This window comes from Rana temporaria, chromosome 3, assembly GCF_905171775.1.
Source record: "Rana temporaria chromosome 3, aRanTem1.1, whole genome shotgun sequence".
NCBI lineage: Eukaryota > Metazoa > Chordata > Amphibia > Anura > Ranidae > Rana > Rana temporaria.
The window spans coordinates 48,242,823-48,265,729 of NC_053491.1; the positions used below are offsets into that span (position 1 = coordinate 48,242,823).

The following is a 22,907-nucleotide window of genomic DNA, read 5'->3' on the forward strand; positions in this document are numbered from 1 at the left end:
TACACACAATCATTACAGAAATTTATATATATATTTCTGTAATTATTGTGTGTTTTATGTTAAATCGTTAATTAGTACTTTTTAGCAGAAATGTAGAGAACTGTGGAGGTGCTACTTGGCATAAAAACATATTTTTTGTTTGTTCTTTCTAGGAAGCCGAGGAGCCCATAGTTGAATGCCATGAATATGAAAATGAGGTGTCCCCTTCAAGGACTGCGGTCTCGTCTCTGACTTCTGGAGATCTTGCAGATATTAGTTCCTTTTCCTCAAAAGCATCAAGCCTTCAGCGCACATCTAGTGGAGCAAGCAGCGGCCTCTCCGCCGGGCAAAGCACTAGCGGTGGCAGTTCTGATAAAGGAAAAGCGACACTGAGAGGAAAAGCTGGCCATTTGGAGTCTGGGGAATTTGCCATGCCATCTGGACGTGGTAACCTTGGGAAATTGAGGTACTTAATTGGCGAATTTTAGGTTGTCGTTTTTGTTTCTGCCATTGTAAGCAAACATCTGTAAGGTCCATATAGAATGCATTGCACACCAGGGGCCAAGTTTATTTAAGTGCAGCACACCGAGTCTGACATCCACCCCTCAGATGAGCCATTTCACAACTATGCAAGTCACCCACAGGCCACTGATATCACTTTATTGGTGGTGTGTGAGAGATCATGTTTGATCAGTCAGGTTTTCTGCTGCTAAGCTCTCTGGAACAAAGACAGCCTGCTGTGCCGATCTTCCATGGTGCAAGAAAAACAAACATTTGGAGGTTCAATAGCACGAAAATCTGCATCCTGTAGAATGGCGCTTTTCATCTTTCATCGATAGAGAAGATTCGATAAATCTGAGGGTCAAATAGAAATTTGTACAGCATTGGTGTTCTAGACCAGAAAAGAGTCAACTCATTTATGGCGGCATGTGGTTGCCATCATCCCTTATTTATTGAAATATTGGAAAAACCTCAAAGGTTTGAGGTTTTTCCAATATTTCAATGGTGTTCTAGACAAACATTTGAAAAAATGCTGAAATTAAAGCCCCAGGAAGATTGTAGATTAGATGGTGTTTGGGAACTAGCAATAACATAGTTCATGCTGGCCATAGACTGTTCGAATTTTGACCGGTTCAGCAGGAACCAGCCAAGATTAAAACCATGTATGGGTAGACTGAATGTACCCAAGTTCATGTGGGTAAAACCAGCCTGCCGTTATTGCTAGTGGCTGTTATTGCCACTAACCATAATCGCTGTCCCCGCAGGGAGAACACAATGGCTACATGGGAGGGGATTCTCCTGTCATCACTGTCTGTGTTGATGGGGGAATCGAGCGAATTGAGTCTATGGCTGGCATCAGTTTGGATCTTCTGTAGAAAAATGACTGTATAGTATAAATGGGGAAATGTGGCTCTTAAAGCCCTAAATTATTTCAGTACGGTAAAGATAAACTGTCTTCATTTTTTCCAGTCCTAGGAAAGTGTCCAGCCAGCCAGGGTCTTCACGCCAAACTGGAAGACAAACAGGGGTGCAAGTGAGTGAAGATGATGCAGATGCATCGCTTGGAAACAGACCAGGGGCCAAAGCGCCCCTTACACCCCGTGGAAGAGGGAGGAGGGGACGTCCTCCTTTTCGAGGAACTGGATCAAGGTATCCATAGACAGTCAGTGTGGGTCGGTCAGGTGTCTTGTGTGTTAGGAAGAAAGTGTGTTTTGTTTTTTTTTCTTTTCCCAAGTCATATCTAAACCCAAAAACACAAATAAAAATGTATATATATTGCAGCTTACCAACACTTAGGCCCCATGCACACGAGACGCTGGTAAACTCTAGTTCAGAGGCATTTGGGCATTTTTTTCAACTGCCCCTGAACACATTTAATGTTATCCTATGTGTCCATGCACACATTCACGTTTTTTTGCGTTTTAAAGCAGTTGGGTTTAGGCTCGTTTTTTCAGACGCAAAATTTTGGGTTCAGACGCAAACATTTTTGCATTTCAAAGCTTTGGGAGGGTCTACAATGTCTTTTGTTATGAACGCTGATATCCGCAAACGTGGTAAAACGCGGCAAAACGCCGCAAAATTTGCGGCAAAACGCAGCATAATTTGCGGCAAAAACGGGCGTTTGAAACGCCGGTTTTTGCCTTTGAAAACCTTTTACATGTGTTTGCATTTGCTTCTCGTGTGCATGGGGCCTTAAGGTGGCCATAGATTGGATAGAAAATCAACCGAAAATTTTTCATTGCCTGAGCAATGTTTGATGTTCTTATGGATAATTTGCTTATTTCGATTACCAATTTCCTTTTCATGTTTGAAAACCAAAAAAATGGTCATTTTGGAAAATGTGAGCAGGCCAATAGTTATAAGTATAATGCTCATTAGACGTGACCGCTGCGTTGGTTTTCTGTTAGTAGGCTTTTTTCCACGCTTATTTTCACATGGTGATCTGGCCAGTAATGCATTTCCTGTTTAAGGGTGACTTGCTTGTCTCAGGAGTAAAGAAGACCCCTTTGGATGGTCACTTTATCTGGAGAGAGGGTAGTGTTAAAGTGGTTGAAAGTCCTTTTTTTTTTTTTTTTTAAACATAATTTATGTTCTGCAATTCCATTGCTCTACATAGCAGCCCCAAACCCCCTCTTCTATGGTCCCCCACCTGTACACTAGGCTCCTCTTCTGTAAGTGCACCCATAGCAATTGCATTTGCCATGGGGCACTTGTGGGGGCTTGCTCCCAAGCCAGGTTGTGTTCATCCATAGACACTCATTACAGGATTTGACTGACAGCAGTGGGAGCCAATGGCTTCCGCTGCCCCAGCAAAGCCTGTGAGACCAGGAATTGAGTTGTGTGCCATTACATGTGGGCACATCGCTGGATCGAGTGAGAGGGTGATGCTACCAACTAAACACGTTTTAACCTTAAATGCAGTGACTTTAGGCTTTGGAAACACTTTTAGGCTGGGTGTAGACACTTTATTTTCTTTATCGTACATCACGGGACACAGAGCGGCATTCATTACTATATGGGTTATATGGAGTACCTTCAGGTGTAGACACTGGCAATCTCAAACAGGAAATGCCCCTCCCTATATAACCCCCTCCCATAGGAGGAGTACCTCAGTTTTTACGCCAGTGTCTTAGGTGTTAGTCATGGTTTAGCTTGCCTCCGCATCCTTGGGATTAGGTGAGCTACCGGTTCTGTCCAAAAAAGCCTCAGCGCTAAAGTGGTCAGTAACCGGACCCCAAACCCTTGGGGTATAGCCCATAATGCTTTTCTTTTTAGAGAGCTGGACCCTGGGCCCAGAACTTAGAAACCTTTGGGTACCTAAAGTTTTCTGTTGCCAGGGTGCTATATGGGCCCAGGACAGTGGATCCTTCATAGGAACCCAGGGCCTGAAGGTCTAGACATCCCCACGGAGATGGGGGAAGATTGGGCCTCTTGCTTGGCAAAGTCCTGCGGCATGGAGCAGGTAAGTGAGGGGAAAACTTGCGGAACTTGGTTCTTAGCAGGTTTTTTTCTGGGGGGTCACAGGGGACATGCCTAAAGTTATGCACTGCATCTGGCAAACTAGTCACATATCATAAAGATAGGATGGCTCTCTATGTATTATTCCCCATAAGATGTGACCTCCCTTGTAGTGTTGGAAAAGCATTGAGTGGGGCCTGTGTTATATAAAAATATATGTGTGTGTCAGAGAGCTTTGCTTACCTGCAAGCCTCCAGGCGATGCTCCATTCAGTCTTCCTCCTCAAGGCCTGCAAAGCAGGCAAAACGCTGACCTCCTCATGGTTCCAGGCTGCAGGCTGCAGTTTGCTGGAACAGAGAGGTCCCTTCCTCCCAAAATCCCCCCCCCCTCCCCCTGTCGGGAGGGGCATTTCCTGTTTGAGGTTGCTGGGGGGGAAGGGCGGGTCAGTGGCTTAAAGGAAGGGGCGGCCCTTCCTTGTTTGTTCCATCAATACTTTGGAACTGAGGAGAAAGACCAGAGCGGCAGCACGGGGCGCCGAGGACACACAGTGGCCAGAAAGGATATTGCAGTCTTCAGAGGACTGTTTTGTCAAGCCTAGAAATAGGCTGTTTCTTTTCCATCTCATAGTTTTTCTTTGCAATACTACTCAGGGGGACAGAATGTTTTTTCTTTCCTGGATTTGAAACAAAAACGAAAAAAAAAAAAAAAAGAAAAAAAAAAAAGTCATCTAGGGGAGAGGAAGCATTTTTTTATCCCCCAAACAGGTGTTTGGACAATTAACTTTTATAGTTCCAAATACCAATAGGTAGCAGGTGTACCTCGGTATTGTACCATGGTATGCCGCTGTTTTCCCTACAGGGAGCCTTGGGGCCATCGGGATCTGGGGCTGGAGCTGACGCGGGTCAGTCCAACCCTAAGATGGTCACGGAGGAGGTATTACTCACCTCTTTAAAAGAGATGAGAAAAGCATGGGAAAAATGATATCCGCAGCTATGCGGGGCAGTAAGCGGAATAGATCTCCGTCGCCCGAGCGCGGACCCTCAGAAGAGGAGGTCCTTTCCTCAGGGGAATTGGACGACCTCTTGGACACGGACCAAGTAGGTTCAGGGATCGAAGACCCTGATACAGAGGAGTCTGGGGCAGTCTCCCTGAGGGAGAGCTGGTGGATTCAAGGATTGTCGGACTTGGTCCATAGGACATTCAACTTGCCAGTACCAGATCTCCAGGTATCGACGGTTTCAGCTTTGGGCTCACTGAGGGCGCCTCAAAGCAATGCTGTGTTTCCGATCCATCCTCTATTAGAGGGAATTTTGTTCCAAGATTGGAACAAGCCAGAAAAGATCTTCTTACCACCTAAAAGGTTCTCTGTCCTATATCCTATGGAAGAAAATTTTTCCAAAAGATGGGCTACTCCTGCAGTGGACGCAGCCATCTCATGTGTTAACAGATCGTTAACATGCCCTGTAGAAAACATACAGGTGTTCAAGGATCCAGTTGATAAGCGCTTGGAAGCACTACTTAAGAACTCCTTCACTACTGCAGGGGCAGTAGTACAGCCAGCTGTGGCTGCGATTGGGGTCGCTCAAGCATTATCGGATCAATTTAAGCAGATGCTTAAACTTATTCCGGCCCAGCAGGCAGAAAAATTTTCGGATGTCCCTAAGGCCATATGTTTTACGGTAGACGCAATCAAGGATTCTATCCAGCAAGCGTCACGTTTATCGTTATCCCTTATCCATATGAGAAGACTCTTATGGTTAAAAAGCTGGGAGGCTGAGCCCCCATGCAAGAAGCTCCTGGTAGGGTTCCCCTTCCATGGAGGACTCCTCTTCGGAGAAGACCTAGATAAATACATTCAGACCATTTCAAACGGCAAGAGTACTCTCTTGCCAACTAAGAAGAAGGTTCAGGGACCTGCGTTTAAACGACAGTATTCCCCTGGGCAGGGGCCCTCTAATGCCAAGCAGTATCGACGGCCTCCTGCAAAAGCAAACTTCGGCTTCAACAGCAGATCACAAGGACAGGCTGTTAGAGGCAAAAGGCAGTGGTTTCGCAAACCAGCAAAACCAGCCCCCAAGCCAACCTTATGAAGGGGCGCCCCCACCCACGAAGGTGGGGGGAAGGCTGCGACTCTTTTCAGAGATTTGGGAAGCCAGCATTCCCGACGAGTGGGTACGGTCTTCCGTGGCCACAGGCTACAAATTAGATTTCCTAAGGTTTCCTCCTCCTCATTTCCAGAAGTCGAGGATTCCAAACGATCCGGAAAAGGGAGCCGCATTAAGATCGGCATTAGATCATCTACTTTCCCAGGAAGTAATAGTAGAGGTACCAGTCCTGGAACAGGGGCTGGGTTTCTACTCCAACCTATTCATCATCCCAAAATCCAATGGAGATGTCAGGCCAATTTTGGACCTAAAGATGGTAAATGCATATCTAAAGATCCGCTCATTTCGGATGGAAATCCGTGCGGTCAGCAGCTGCCACACTCCAGAAGGACGACTTCATGGCGTCCATAGACATAAAGGATGCCTACCTTCATGTTCCAATTTATCAGCCACATCAAAGATATCTACGCTTCATGGTGGCTTCGCGTCACTTCCAATTCGTGGCGCTTCCCTTCGGGTTGGCTACGGCCCCCCGGGTGTTCACGAAGGTCCTAGCTCCAATCCTAGCCAAACTAAGGATCCAAGGGGTCACGATCCTAGCATACCTGGACGACCTCCTAGTCATAGATCACTCGTCTCCCGGCTTGGAGCGAGCAGTGGCCCTCACGGTCCAATACCTCGAGAGGTTCGGCTGGGTCCTAAATCGAGAAAAGTCAGCTTTCCAGCCCACAAAGCAGTTGGAATATCTCGGCATGAGATTAGACACAGAACAACAAGGAGTGTTCCTACCTCTGAGGAAGGTAAAAGCATCAAGGAATTAATCCTACTGGTTCTAAGCAAGAAAGAACCGACTATTCGCCTATGTATGAGGTTACTAGGCAAGATGGTGGCCACATTCGAGGCGGTACCATACGCCCAGAGCCACACTCGCATCCTACAGGCAGCCATCCTGTCAGCATGGAGCAGAAGGCCACAGGCCTTGGATATCCCGTTGCCGCTCTCATCAAGAGTCCGACAAAGTCTGTGTTGGTGGTTAGACCCTCAGAATCTACTGAAGGGGAGGTCTTTCAGCCCAGTGGCTTGGAAGATAGTGACCACAGACGCCAGCCTGACGGGCTGGGGAGCAATTTTGGATGGTTGCACTCGCCAAGGTACTTGGGCAAAGCCAGAGAAGCAGTTGCCCATCAACATCTTGGAGCTCAGAGCTGCTCGACTAGCCCTCAGGGCTTGGACGTCAAAATTGCAGGGGTTCCCGGTGAGAATTCAATCAGACAATGCCACGGCCGTGGCACACATAAATCACCAAGGGGGAACCAGGAGTCAAGCCGCTCAGAGAGAGGTGAGCTTGATTCTTCTATGGGCAGAGGCTCATGTGCCCTGCATATCGGCAATATTCATTCCAGGAGTGGACAACTTTCAGGCGGACTTCTTAAGCCGCCAGACTCTATGGCCGGGGGAATGGTCTCTGCATCCACTAGTCTTTCAAGCACTCTGCCAAAGATGGGGAGTGCCGGACGTGGATATCATGGCATCGAGACTCAACAAGAAACTAGACAGGTTCATGTCCCGCTCAAGGGATCCGATGGCCTGCGGAACCGATGCGTTGGTTTGCCCTTGGCATCAGTTCAAACTTCTTTATGCGTTTCCCCCGCTCCAGTTACTACCCCGCCTGCTGCGCAGGATCCGGGTGGAGCACATACCAGTCATCCTGGTAGCTCCAGCATGGCCCAGAAGGGCATGGTACTCACTAATCTTAAGGATGGTAGTGGGAGACCCTTGGACTCTTCCTCTACGGCCAGACCTGCTATCGCAAGGTCCGATCCTCCACCCTGCCTTACGGCATCTAAATTTGACGGCCTGGAAGCTGAATCCCTGATTCTCAGGGGTAGAGGTCTGTCTCAGAAAGTAATCTCTACCCTAATCAGAGCCAGGAAACCGGTCTCTAGGGTGATTTATTACAGGGTCTGGAAGGCCTATGTAGGCTGGTGTGAGTCCAAGCGATGGCTTTCTCGCAAATTTACCATCGATAGAGTATTAAGTTTTCTCCAGCTAGGAGTGGATAAAGGATTGGCATTAAGCACAATCAAAGGACAGATTTCTGCTCTGTCAGTGTGGTTTCAGCGGCCGCTGGCCACCCACTCGCTGGTTAAGACCTTCCTTCAAGGGGTCTTACGTATTAGACCTCCAGTTAAATCCCCGCTTTGTCCGTGGGATTTAAATCTTGTTCTGTCAAGTTTACAGAAACAACCGTTTGAGCCGTTGGCTGATATTCCTTTGGTTCTACTGACAAGGAAGTTAGTATTTTTGGTTGCCATAGTTTCCGCAAGAAGAGTTTCGGAGCTGGCAGCCTTATCATGTAAGGAACCATATCTTGTTTTTCATAAGGACAGGGTCGTTCTCCGCCCTCATCCTTCCTTCCTTCCGAAGGTCATATCCAGTTTTCATTTGAACCAGGATTTGGTATTACCATCCTTCTTCCCTAAACCTACTTCCAGAAAGGAAGGGTTGCTGCATACCTTGGATATTGTCAGGGCCATGAAGGCCTATCTTAAAGCTACAAAGAAGATCCGGAAGACAGATGTGCTGTTCATTCTACCGGATGGGCCCAAGAAGGGGCAGGCAGCTGCAAAGTCCACCATTTCTAGGTGGATTAAGCAATTAATCACTCAGGCCTACGGCTTGAAAGGGTTGCCTCCTCCAGTATCATTAAAGGCTCATTCTACTAGAGCCATGGGCGCCTCCTGGGCAGCACACCACCAGATCTCTATGGCTCAAGTTTGCAAGGCGGCAACCTGGTCTTCTGTCCACACGTTTACAAAATTCTACAAGTTGGACGTAAGAAGGAATACTGATACTGCCTTCGGGCAGGCAGTGCTGCAGGCTGCAGTTTGAGACCCTCGGATTCCGGGGGCTCCTCTTGTTCGAGTTAAATTTAAAAATTTTATTTTTCTCAACTAAGTTGGATTTATTATGATTTGAGTATATCTCTAAATTAAATCCTTTTGTCTTGGAGATGTTCTCCCTCCCCTCATTGTAAGCATTGCTTTGGGACATCCCATATAGTAATGAATGCCGCTCTGTGTCCCGTGATGTACGATAAAGAAAAAGAGATTTTTAATACAGCTTACCTGTAAAATCTTTTTCTTGGAGTACATCACGGGACACAGAGCTCCCACCCCTCTTTTTTGAGGACCATTTTGGGAGGCATACTGCTTGCTACAAAACTGAGGTACTCCTCCTATGGGAGGGGGTTATATAGGGAGGGGCATTTCCTGTTTGAGATTGCCAGTGTCTACACCTGAAGGTACTCCATATAACCCATATAGTAATGAATGCCGCTCTGTGTCCCGTGATGTACTCCAAGAAAAAGATTTTACAGGTAAGCTGTATTAAAAATCTCTTTTTTTTCAGCCGGCTGGCTGAACGAATAAACAAACAAAGATTTTCCTATCCACACAGGTGAGATGGATGGAATACCCTGTGCAACTGTATTCTGACAGCGGGGTGCTCCTCTGCTGTCAGAATACACTGAATACATATGGGGTACATTGTACTACTCGTTCACCAAAAAAGTGTCAAAAAGTAAATAACACACACAAGTCCTTTATTTGAAAAAAATATATATTCCCTGGTATAGATTCTTTATCATCCTTACAAATTCCGAAGTCACCCCTTCAACCATGGGCCAGTCCCCAGGTTGTGGGGACGAGGCTCTTGTGCCTCCCTGTGTGTGGCAAAAAAAAAAAGGAATCAAAGGCTAAAAAAAGAAAACAAATGCAGCCACTACGTCTAAAAATTGGTAAGCTGCATTATGACTTTTGCTTTTGGGTTTAGTGACACTAAGGGGTTGATTTACTAAAACTGGAGAGTACAAAATCTGGTGCAGCTGTGCATGGTAGCCAATCAGATTTGAACTTCAGCTTGTTTAAGCTTTAAGAAAAAATTTAAAAGCTGATTCAGTCAGGCCAATATTCATTACCTGCTGGGTTATACTCCATCTCCAGGTGAATAGACATTGGTAGACCAAAAGTCTTCAGACAGGAAGTGATCCCCTATATAACCCCTCCCATACAGGAAGTTACTTGAGTTTTTTTACCAGTGTCTGCAAGGTGGATGGCATGGTTTGTCCAGATCTCTGAGCTCCAGGTCTCTATTCCCACAAACGGTTCCAAAAATGAATCAAGGGATCCATTTGACACAGGCTTTTATGATTTGAAAAAATGGTACCCGAGCCTTGCAAAGAAAACTCAAGATCCTGCAAGGTTTTGCCTGTAATGCGACCTCCGGGCACTGGACCCTGCGGAGTGGAAATCCTGAACACTACAGCGCTTAAGGAATTTCCTGCAGCATGCTGTACAGGTCCAAGGGAGTGGACCCTAAACATGAAAGGGTACCCAGTCCTTGAAGGTCCAAGTGACAGGAACCCGCCGCGAAGGGTGAAGATTGCGCCCTTAGTTTCTAAGTGGCCCTGTGCCTGGATGGGCAAGTGAAACCCCTTTTATTATTGTGGGGTATCCCAGTGATTGTCACAATCAATCAAGCTACCTTAAGGCTGGACACCTGGTGCGGTGACCATACGGGGGGTTTTGGCTAGCTGTGGGTGTTTGCTAAGTGTACCTTTTTTTTGTTTGTGTCAGGCTGATTTTTACCTGTATGATGGCACACCGTCTTGTTTGGCGGCCATGTTGCACGTGAGTTTGCAAGAATGCCGCTGTGCTCAGCAGTTCCTTTTTGGTGGCCGTGACGCACGTGCATTTGCAAGAACGCTGCTGGACTTTGCTGTTTGGCGACCATGGCGCACGTGAGTTCCCAAGAATGCTGCTGTGCTCAGCAGTTGCTGTTTGGTGGCCGTGACGCACGTGCATTTGCAAAAACACCACTGGACTTTGTTTGACGCCCGTTGCACACACGGTTTGGCTGCACGTGTGCAGTAGCCTTTAATTGGGCGCATGAAGGTTTGCGTTGTACACGAATACAGCCACGCCCGTTCGCCGGGACCGAAAACATGCATGTACTTGCACGCATAGAACGTTCCGGCACACACCCAGCTTATTTAAGCTGTGTATGCCAAGCAATGCGGTGCTTCCAGAAAGCAGCTGTGGGACACAGAGCAGACGCTGAACTGACACTTGCAGTGGTTTATTTTGCCTTACCCGGGTAACGTGAGTCACCAAGTGCTGCTTGGCAGACTATGGTGCTTGGACAGATTGTTGCATAGGGACTTGGTGAGCCCTATTAAGGGACTAACACCACAGGGAAGGGCACATCTGTCATCAGTAGTTCCTGATGAACCTAGTTGTATCCCCTGAAGGACCAGAGGCTTCCGGGGAAGCTGAGCCGCTGTGCCTATCCTGTATTGGGCCCACACTCAACGCTACTGCTTCACCCTTTATCACTAAGGATGAACTGTCCTCAGCCCTAGCCGGGTTAGATCGCAGGATTACTGGTATGATTGCCTCCATCCCACAGGGATTTATGCTGATTGGGAATATCATGACAGGATTTTTTTCCTCTTTAAGAGGTTTACCCTTTTATATTCCATGGATCAAAGGTTCGTTAAGTGAAGCATGCCAGCCGTAGGTGCAGCAGTCTCTTCCTTAAACAAGAAATTAACTTATCCGGTGGATAATGCACAGGGCTTGGAGTTTTTTAAGGAAAGAGCTAAGGGGGTACCACATCAAATGAAAACTGTTAGAAAATTGAGTTTTGGGTTTCTCTTTTCAGGGGGAGCGTTTATTGGCGATCATTTGGACGAATATATCTAAAAGGATTTCCGAAGGGAAGAGTTCTCTACTTCCTGTGAAGAAAAGCACCAGGCGTGCTTTGTTTAAAACTTCAGGGACTGCTTCCACAAATTTCTCAGCACCAAGGCAGTTCGCTGCCAACAGGGCGCTAGAGCCAGGGGCAAAGCCAAGGCCAGGAAAAGCCTTGGGTCCAAAATTCTTCTCAGTCCAGCACCAAGCTTTTGATGCACCCACTCTATCAGGTGGAGGGAAGGCTGCTGCACTTTGCGGACATTTGGAGAACAATAATTCAGGACGAGTGGGTCACCTCAATTATATTCCATGGTTACAAGCTAGAGTTACAAGGGATCTTGGGTTTTTTAAGATCCAGCGTTCCCCTGGATCCTTCAAAAATATTTTTTTGCTTCAGACACTGCATCAAGGAGTGATTTTACAGGTTCCTGTATCCGGAGGAGCAAACCTGTTTTTTGGCAAAAAAACAAATTGGGTCAAAGGACCCATTTTTTGGATCCAAGATCCCTAAACCAGTATCTGCTAATCTAGTCCTTTCGGATAGTTTGTCCGCTCAGTTGTAGCCACATTCCAGATGGAAGACTTTTTTAGCCTCCATCGATTTTATAAAGGATGCGTATTTATCTGTACCTATCTTTCATCCTCATCGGCAGTTCTTGCGACTTGCAGTAGAGGAATGTAATTTTCAGTTTGTGGCTTTAAGCTTCCGGGTTGCTACAGCTCCCTGGGTGTTCAAAAGTCCTAGCACCAGTACTGGGTCTTTTAAGGGCCCTAGGGATCTTGGTGCTCGGGTATCCGGACAACCTCCTGCTCAGAGATTACTCATTACTACAGGCTCTAGAACAGAGCATAACATATACAGTGCGGTATTTGAAAAGCTTAGGCTGGATCATGAATACCAACAGGTCAACCTTGAGACCAACTCAAGTAGCTAGATTCAAGTAGAGCGCCTTAACTTTGCGACCGCGTAGTGTATCATGTTTACACTACGCCGCCGTAAGTTAGCGAGGCAAGTACATGATTCACAAAGTACTTGCCTGCTAAGTTGCGGCGTAGCGTAAATCGTAAGGGCGCCTAATTCAAATTCGGCTGAGGGGGCGTGTTTTATGTTAATGGTGGGTGACCTGACGTGATTGACGTATTTTACGAACGGTGCATGCGCCGTCCGTGTACATATCCCAGTGTGCATTGCGGAAAAGTACGCCGCATGGTCCTATTGGTTTCGTAAATCCCTATTCACGGACGACTTGCGCAAACAACGTAACATTTTCAAATTTCGACGCGGGAACAACGGCCATACTTAACATTACTATTCCAGCTATTTGATGGAATAACTTTAAAGTGCGTTACGTAAACAGCGTATCTTTACTGCGTCGGGCAAGCGTACGTTCGTGAATCGGCGTAGCTACTCATTTACATATTCTAGGCCGACCGCAATGGAAGCGCCACCTAGCAGTCAGCCTAAAAATTACACTTTAGGATACGACGGTGTCATATCTGAGCCTAATTTAAGCGTATCTGGTTTCGTATCTGAGCCGCTCGTGTCTGAGCCCAATTTAAGCGTATCTGGTGTCCAAGCAAGCGTATTCTTGTCACCCGCATCCTTGTCAAGCGTATTCTTGTGCCCTTAAGAATCAGGTGCGACGAATAAGGGGCACCTGACAACCCTCCATTCGACTCTGAGTCTTCTAGGGAGGATGGTATCCTCCTTCGAGGTGGTTCCCTATGCCGAGTTCCATTCCAGGCCTCTACAAGACCTCTTGTTGGCTTGGGACAGGAGAGGACAAGCTCTGGATTATCCAATGTGCTTGTCTCCACGGGCACGTTTAAGCCTAAACTGGTGGTTGCAGCATCAGAGCCTGCGAAAGGGAACATCCTTTCTCCCAGTAACTTGGAGAGTACTGACTACAGATGCCAGTCTCTCAGGCTGCGGAGTGACCCTAGAGGGGCTCATAGCTCAAGGGAAATGATCAAGGACAGAGCAGATCCTGCCCTTCAACGTCCTGGAATTACGGGCAGTACGACTGGCCCTACGGTCATGGACGGTAGAGCAGTCCTGAAGCTCCACCATCAGGGTTCAGTCCGACAATGCCACTGCAGTCACCTATATAAATCACCAAGTTGGCTAAGGAGTCATTCAGCTCTGAAGGAGGTGAACCACATACTTCGCCTGGGCAGAGGGACAGGTGCCGATTTTATATCGGCAGTCCATATCCCAGGAGTAGAGAACTGGAAGGCAGATTATTTTGGCTGCCAGCAGATCTGCCCAGGGGAATGGTCCCTACACTCAGGGGTTTTCCAGGAAATTTGCTAATGTTGGAGCTGGCCAGAGGTCGAACTACTGGCATGCAGGTTCAGCAACAATCTACAGCAGTTTGTGTCCTGATCAAGAGATCCTCTGGCAATCGGAGCAGATGCTCTGGTAGTTCCATTGAGCCAATACTCCCGTGGTTTATGCTTTCCCTCTGGTCCCTCTCCTTCCACATTTGTTGTGCAGGAATCGGAGAGGGGGAGTTCCAGTCATTCTGGTGGCACCAGCCTGGCCCATGAGGCCCTTGTTACCGGAGATTGTGAGACCAACAATAGACAGGCCATGGACACTTCCACGGCGTCCTGATCTACTGTCTCAAGGTCCTGTATTCCACCACAATTTACAGTCTCTAAATTTGACAGCATGGCTATTGAAGCCGGGGTGCTGAAGAACCGTGGTGTCTACCCTAGTGAATGCTAGAAAAGCGGTCTCTAGGAAGATTTATCATAAGGTCTGGAAGACTTGTATTGCTTGGTGTGAAGCCAAAAAATGGCATCCACGTAAATACGTGACTGGGAGAATTCTATTTTCTACAGTCGGCTGTAGAAATCAAATCGGAGGTCAAGTTTCGGCCCTTTCCGTATTCTTCCAAAGGCCTCTAGCCTCCCATTCACTGATCCAAACCTTTATGCAGGGGTCAACTTGTTTTCTTCCCCCCATTAGGTCACCTATGTGTCCTCGGGACTTGAATTTTGTGCTGTCTGTATTACAGAAACAACCATTTGAATCCATCAAGGAAATTCCATTAGACTTGCTTTCATGCAAGATAGCCTTCCTGATGAGCTATCACCTTTGCTAGAAGGGTGTCGGAGTTGGTGCCCTTTTCATGCAGGGAACCGTACTTGATCCTTCACCACTGCAGTCATGTTACGACCTGTTCATCCTTTTTGCCGCCTTTTTCCGTTTGGTGGAAGAGAGTCGACTGCATTCTTTGAACATTGTCCGGGCAGTCGAGGTTTATTTGTCTACCTGTGCAGATCGGAGGATCAGACAACAAAAAGAAGCCTTCCAAAGCTTACATTGCCAATTGGGTCCATCAATTGGTCATTCAGGCCTACGGTCTGAAATGTAAAACTCCTCCCTTTAGGGTGAGAGCTCATTCTACCAGGGGTGTAGGAAACTCCTGGGCTTTTCGCCATCGGGTATCTGTGGCTCAGATTTGTAAGGCTGCTACCTGGTCTTCAGTGCATACGTTCACAATTTTTTTTCAAGCGGATGTTTGAGCAGCCGTGGATTTGGCTTTCGGCCGCAGTGTTCTGCGGCCTGCCATATAAGTTCTCATGGCTATTGTTTGGCAGGGTGTCTTCCTCCCCTCAAGGCTATTGCTCTGGGACGTCCCAGCAGGTAATGAATATTCCCTTGACTCTGTGTCCCATGATGTATGAAAAAGAAAATAGGATTTTTTTGTCATACTTACCTGTAAAATCCTTTTTTTTTTTTTTTTTTTTTTAAGTACATCATGGGACACAGAGGTCCCTCCCCTCTTTTTTTTTTTTTTAATTTTTTTTTGAGGATTCAGTGCTTGCTACAAAACTGAAGTAACTTCCTGTATGGGAGGGGTTATATAAGGGATCACTTCCTGTCTAAAGACCTTTGGTCTCCCAGTGTCCATTCACCTGATGAAGTATAATCCAGTAGGTAATGAATATTAGCCTGACTCTGTGTCCCATGATGTACTCGACGAAAAGGATTTTACAGGTAAGTATGACAAAATACTATTTTTGCTCTCGGCAGTTTTAGTAAATCGACCCTAAAGTCTTGTAAAAATCTGTGTTGGGTTGTATTGGTTCTGTCTCAACCCTTTTATTTTTTATTTAATTTTTGTTTAAGAGAATTTCAGTTTTGTTTGGTATGAGGGTGATAATGTAAGGGACCATAAAATCTGCAGGCTGGAGGATAGGCTAAGAATGTAAGAAAAGATTAGAATGTCTGTTCATCAACCGTGACATCTACCATTGAAAAGTAACCTCCAGCTTTTTCGGTAGGGTATCTCCTTGTTTTCCTGTTATATCTGCATGTCACTTTTTGTGCATAAACTGCTGCAAATGAGACTGAAATTGTATCAATGTCACCTGATAAAGGGGTCTCTCTAAATTTATTGTGCACTTTATAGCCTGAACTGAAATGTTGGTGTTTTTACAGTCAGAAACTTAGTTTTAGTTTTTGGATAGTGCAAGGAAGAATTGGAACTGTCAGATTTTGAGGTCTGTGGCTTTGTCAGAGATTTTCCCTTACTCAATGTCCTAGGGACAGCCTGATGCCGCGTACACATGATCATTTTTCAGCGTGAAAAAAATAGTTTTTCAAAAACGTCATTTAAAATGATCGTGTGTGGGCTTCACATAATTTTTCAGGTTCTGAAAAACGACAAAAAAAAAATTCGAACATGCTGCATTTTTTAACGTAGTTTTAAACAATGTCGTTTTTCGGGTTGTAAAAAAATGATCGTGTGTGGGCTAAAACCTGCGCATGCTCAGAAGCAAGTTATGAGACGGGAGCGCTCGTTCTGGTAAAACTACCATTCATAATGGAGTAAGCACATTCATCACGCTGTAACAGACAGAAAAGCGCGAATCGTCTTTTACTAACACGGAATCAGCTAAAGCAGCCCAAAGGCGAATAGAACTTCCCCTTTATAGTGCCGTCGTACGTGTTGTACGTCACCGCGCTTTGCGAGATCATTTTTTAAAAACGATGGTGTGTAGGCAACGTCGTTTTAATGATGAAGTTGGGAAAACGTTGTTGTTTTTTAGACATGCTGAAAAACGTTTTCTTTCATGCTCGTGTGTGTGCACGCGGCATTAGAAGTGGAAGAAACCTTCCAACAAACATCGTTCCATAAACTCCAAGCAGTTGAAACTTACAAATCTTGCCAGTTTCTGGTAAGGTTATGAGCCGTCCTGTTGCTTTTGGCCAATAAAGACAACCATCATTGTGATGGGCCAGGTATGGTAGCGACAGGCTGACTTTATGGATAGCTATACTTTCAAGGCATAAAGCTCCCTGTGACCCCTTCGCCCTGCAGTGTAATGTGCCCGGCTTTATACTTTGAGGAGAGCCATGCTTATGCAGTAGCCATTTTATTTATCCTTTTTTACAGGGCATGCTACTTTATTTAACATTTTTTATGGGAAGGCATGGGGGGACATATGGGTCTTTATGCTCCCAAAGCATTGCTATTATTTTACTTTACTGCTCCCATTTAGCTGAGCTGAACAGCTGTGAAGGTGAGCAGTCCATTGGATACTGTAAGTATTTTCGACCCGTCTGTATGTGTTGTGCATACCACTTAAATGCATGAATTTGATAAGTGACAATTTATAGACTGTTGGGCACCTTTAGCACACATGAGGGATTAAACCGTAACATTTGTTTGAATTCCTAAAAAGTTAATTTTATGCTGCAGTTACAGTGCCTTGAAAAAGTATTCATACCACTTGAAATTTTCCACATTTTGTCATGTTATCAAAAACATAAATGTATGTTGTTGGGATTTTCTGTGATAGACAAACACAAAGTGGCACAGAATTGCGAAGTTGAATTGTTTTCAAAATATTTTTACAAATTTGTAAAAGTGCGGAATGCATTTGTATTCAGCCCCCCCTGAGTCAATACTTTGTAGAACCACCTTTCTCTGCAATTACAGCTGCAAGTCTTTTTGGGGATGCCTCGATCAGCTTTGCACATCTAGAGAGTGACACAGCTTGAGCTATTTTGCAAAGAATGGGCAAAAATGTCAGATTGGATGGAGAACGTCTGTGAACAGCAATTTTCAATCTTGCCACAGAGTCTCAATTGGATTTGTGTCTGAACTTTGACTGGGCCATTCTAACACATGAATATGCTTTTGATCCAGACCATTCCATTGTAGCTCTGGCTGTATGTTTATGCTCGTTGTCCTGCTAAAATGTGAAAGTTCACCCCGGTTACAACTCTGAACAGGTTTTCTTCTAAAGCCCCATACACACGGTTGGACTTTTTGACAAACTTCAAAATGAGCAGGTTTTCCAAAAAATCGGACTGTGTGTACGCTCCATCGGACAAACTTTCGGTTTTCATCGGACACATGTTTGCTCTGCAAACGGACAAACTTTCGGCAGCAAAAGTCCTACGGTGCAAAGTCCTATCGTGTGTACAGAAGTCCATCGGACTTTTGCCCAAAGTACAAGCAAACATGCTCAGAACCAACAATGGCAGAAGTTAACCAAAGTGTGGCGGTAAAGGGCTGAAAAACCACGTGATTTTGAGAGTCTGAAAGCTGAAAAAGTCCTGCCGTGTGTGTGTGTGTGTGTGTGTATCACGTTCACGGCCAATGCCCTTCAAACAAAAATCCATGGAAAAGTTTGTTTGAAGTACGAGCGTGTGTATGAGGCTTAAGCTTGATCTGTATTTGTCTCCATCCAACCACCCATCAACTCTGACCAGCTTCCCTGTCACTGCTGAAGAAAAGCATCCCCAGAACATGATGCTGCCACCACCATGTTTCACAGTGGGGATGGTTTGTTCAGGGTGATGTGCAGTGTTGGTTTTCCACCACGCATAGTGTTTTTTGCTTTTAGGCCAAAAAGTTCAACTTTGGTCTCCTCTGACCAGAGCACTTTCTTCCACATTTTTTTTTCTGTGTCCCCTGACATGGCTTTTCGCAAACTGCAAACAGGACTTCTTATGGCTTTCTTTCAACAATGGCTTTCTTCTTGCCACTCTTCCATAAAGGGCAGATTTGTAGAGCACACAACTAATAGTTGTCCTGTGGACAGATTCTCCCACCTGAGTTGTGGATTTCTGCAGCTCCACCAGAGTTACCATGGGCCTCTTGGCTGCTTCTTTGATTAATGCTCTCGTTGCCCAGCCTGTCAGTTTAGGTGGACGGCCATGTCTTGGTAGGTTTGCAGTTGTACTATATGCTTTCCATTTTCGGATGATGGATTGAACAGTGCTCTGTGAGATGTTAAAAGTTATGGAAAAGTTTATCCCAAGCTTTGATCTCTGACCTGTCTGTGTTCCTTGGCCTTCATGACACTTTTTGTTCACCAAGCTTCACAGAACAGTTGCATTTATCCTGAGATTAAATTACACACAGATGGACTCTATTTACTAATTGGGTGACTTCTGAAGGCAATTGGTTCCACTAGATCAGTGGTTCTCAACCTCTCTAGTGCTGTGACCCCTTGATAAAATGTCCCAAGTTGTGGGGACCCCTAACAGTCTCTTCCACTTCTACAGTATTAAAACCCCTTATGGTACATTTTAGGATGTACCACTCTTTCTCTTTGTTCTCCTCCTTTCTTTCCCTTCTATCTCTCTATCCAAATGTCTTGTTGTCCCCCCCCCCCCCCCCCCCATCCTTCTCTCTAGCTATCTTTCTTGTTCTTTCTCTCCCTTTTTCTTTGTTCCTACCCTGTTTTCCTCTCCCTTCCATGTATTCTCTATTTATTCCTTCTCTTACTCCTTGGTGGGGTGGGATGGGGGGATTAGTGGATTAGGTGCTCTTGAACAAGGTCGCCTGCTGATCTGAGAACTGTTGTGAGGACTTTTAATGGCAACTATAATCACAGGTAGTGTTACTCACTGTGCCTCTGACTTTGTGGCGTCTCATTGCAGTGGCACCTATGCCGGAATCAGGAGATAGGGTCTTCTCCAGCCTTTCCCACTTCCCATTTCTCACCAGTCAGCTGACCTCTAGTCTCTTCCCCCCCCCCCACCCATGCCGTGAACTGAATGGGAAGCTGCAAAGAGGCTGAGTGGGAGGCCACAGGTTCCAGGAACAGCCAGGCTGGGCGGCCACAAAAAGGCAGGGAGAGCAGTGTGGGCTTCAAGAACAGCCCAGGATTCGGGGACCCCTGACAAATCATCATTTGACACCCGAGAGGGTCCCGACCCCCAGGTTGAGAACCACTGCACTAGATTTTAGTTGGGGGTATCAGAGTAAAGGGGCTGTATACAAATGCACGCCACACTTTTCATATATTTATTTGTAAAAACTGAAAACCATTTATAATTTTTCCTTCCACTTCACAATTGTGACACTTTGTGTTGGTCTACCAAATAAAATCCCAATAAAATACATGTAACCTTTTGGTTGTAACATAACAATGAAAATTTCAAGGGGTATGAATAACTTTTCATGGCATCGTAGGCTGGGTTCTCGCATATGCAAATTGATTGTGGGTTTCCTCGCATCCAATTTGCAGGACAGGCGAGTGTGACCGGCCATCAATGGAGGTTCACTGGTGAACAGGGACACATTGGACGCCAGGCACCAACACGCACATATGTAAACCTGACCTAAAATTTTGTAAAATTAGGAATCTGTTCTATACAGGGTCTAATAAACAAAGCAGGGCAGGAAATATGGTGGACAATACTGTAATGATGTGTCTGAGAACAATTGTTTTTGTTTTTTTCTTTAACCACTTGCTGAGCGCCTTCTGCATTTATACTGCGGCAAGATGGCTCTGCTGTGCCAACTAATAGACATGTACGTCGGTCTGTGCATAAGATACAGTGGGCGCTCGTGGTACAGAGAGGCAGATCTCTGTTTTGATAGAGGACAATACTGAGATCTGCCTTTCCTAGTGATCAAGGAACGGTGATCCCCCCCCCCCCACGCCATTTGAACACACCCAGGGAACACAGTTAACACCTTGATCGCCCCCTAGTGTTCCTTGCCAGTGTCATTTATACATTGATCAGTACATTTTATTTTGAAAAACATTTTTTAGCACTGATCATTGTAATAATGTAACTGGTCCTCCAAAAAGTGTCACAAGGTGAACTTTGTCTACCGCAATGATGCAGTCCCGCTAAAAATCTCAGATCACCGCAATTGCCAGTAAAAACAATAAGCAAGACCATAAATCTATCCCATAGTTTGTAGACGCTATAACTTTTGCACAAACCAGTCAATATATTTTTTTAGTTTTTCTTAGCAAAAATGCATATTGGCCTACACTGATGAATATATTAGTTATATATAATATACATTTTGGATATGTATTATAGCAGAAGGTTATATATATATATATATATATATATATATATATATATATATATATATATATATATATATATATATATATATATATATATATATATATATATATATATATATATATATATATATATATATAAAATATATTTTCCCTTCAAAATCCAGTCTTTTTGCTTATAGTGAAAAAAAAAAAAACTACAGAGGTGATCAAATACCACCAACAAAGCTCTATTTATGGGAAAAAATACATACATTTTGTTTGGGTACAACGTCGCACAACCGCGAAATAGTTAAAGCCACGTAGTGCAGTATCGCAAAAAATGGACTGCCCATTAAGGGGGTAAATCCTTCGGGGGCTGAAGTGGTTAAAGTAGAACTATAGGCAAAACTATTTTTTTGATTTTGGATAGAGAAAGGGAGGGTTATAACCTCTGTCAGTTTATTTTTCGCCACCTGTGTCCCTTTGGGGAGATTTCTCTTTACTTTCTGTCCCGCAGCCAAAACAAGAAGTGAGAGCTAATCTCTGCAAATTAGGAGAATTCCTTGGGGACCCATTTAGAAAATGTACCCTCCTATTACTTTTCTAGGACAACCCAAAATTTTGGGTTTTCTTCACTTTCGATGATAGTGGTAAACGCGATTTGATATAGAGAGAGAGAGAGTGACTCTACCTAACTGGGGAGACAGACTGCAATAAAAACCTAAAATGTGTTCTAATGTGCTCTATCTACTGTATCCAAAACAAAACAAAATAAAAAGTTTTACCTTTTAGTTATACTTTAACTTGTTTGGTAAGCCAGCCATAGATGCTTTGAATCTTGTCCAGTTCAGCAAGAACCAGCCAAGATTCGAACTATGTATGGACAGGCTGATTGTACCCAAGTTGATCGATCAACTCGGGTACAAGTAGCCTGTATTTTTCAAGCGATTATTGCAAGCGGCTATGGCCGCTAACAATAATCACTGTCTGTTCTCCTGGGTGGGATGGCTCCTTTCCGCTCCCCACCAGGAGTACACAAAAGCTCCACAGGAGGGATTCCCCCATCAACGCTGACTGTGTTGATGGGGGAGTCAAGTGATGCAGGAAAGAACATTTCTCCATCTATGGCCAGCTTTACTTAAGTTCATTCCATCCCGCACTTTGAAATTCACTGTTGAGTCGAGCACAGAATGTTGGCCACCCAAATGTATTCTTTCAGTCTGGCTTGCTGCAATCACCCAAGAATCACTTAAAGTGAACATTGCAGTTTCATCATCTCATGATCGTTGTTTCTTCCCAATAGAATTCACTGACAGGTTAATGCTGTGAGAAGCCTTGCATATTTCTTCTCTGGCTTAATTTAACCAGTATAGTTTTTGTGTTGCAAGGGGAAATAGATGGGAATTATATTTGTGGAATGTGTTGTACATGGTAATCTCCTTTCCAGGGAAGTGGGCTCTTCAAATGCACAAGCTGAGGATTCCACTGCAGCCGCTGTTCCTGATGAAGAACCGTTCACACGCATTACTGCTTGTCATCCAGAAGCCCGGGACAGAGCAAGCCCAGGAACCCCTACCACACGCCGCAGCGACTCCCCTGAAATCCCCTATCAGACGTCTTCAAAGAATATTAGCATGGACACCTCCTCATCAAGTAGTAGTTTTGTTGGACTTAAAGTTGTGGCCAAGTGGTCCTCCAATGGTTATTTTTACTCTGGCGCCATTACTCAAGATGCTGGAGGTGGTAAATACAAGCTACTGTTTGATGATGGCTATGAATGTGACGTTCTAGGAAAAGATATTTTATTATGTGACCCTATTCCTTTGGATACGGAGGTGACGGCTCTCTCAGAAGATGAATATTTTAGTGCAGGTATGTACTTTTTTTTTTTTTTCTTTGACCACTACAGAAAGGTCTGCAACTGGGATTTTTACTACAGATGTAATTTTCTACAATGTTTGAACAGAGTGTTCTCTTCCCCCCCCCCCCCTAAATTCTAGCTATCCTATGTACCAATATACCATTAATGGACCTTTTGCAGAAAAATAAAAGCTTTCTTTGATTTTTAGAACAAGTGCCTTACCTTAGCCCAGGGGTCAAGTCCTGGGGAAAAAAGTGTGGGAACTCCCACCCAAGATCCACTCCCCCACCAAAAAAAAAAAATGATACGCTCATATGCATAATTACTAAACCGCATGTTCTTTCTAAATCCTGCGATAACTCGCGGCAGACCTCCGCAATGTCTCCTGGGAACAATGACAAAAGCTCCCAGGAGACATTGCGGCATCGAGGAAGTGACGCAATACCCGCACACTACCTGATGAAT

At 45.1% G+C, this 22,907-nt stretch overlaps 1 protein-coding gene across 5 annotated transcripts in view; it reads left to right on the plus strand.

Annotated features, from left to right (window-relative positions):
• Positions 1-22,907, plus strand: part of TP53BP1 (tumor protein p53 binding protein 1) — a 151,834-nt gene that overhangs the window by 109,032 nt on the left and 19,895 nt on the right. For 4 of the 5 annotated variants that reach the window (XM_040342532.1, XM_040342531.1, XM_040342533.1 and 1 more), the window contains exons 19-21: positions 153-445; positions 1,450-1,629; positions 22,029-22,453. In XM_040342532.1, coding sequence (XP_040198466.1) covers positions 153-445; positions 1,450-1,629; positions 22,029-22,453 — 898 coding nt within the window. The remainder of the gene's footprint in view (positions 1-152; positions 446-1,449; positions 1,630-22,028; positions 22,454-22,907) is intronic. The other variant, XM_040342535.1, reaches the window with a different exon arrangement.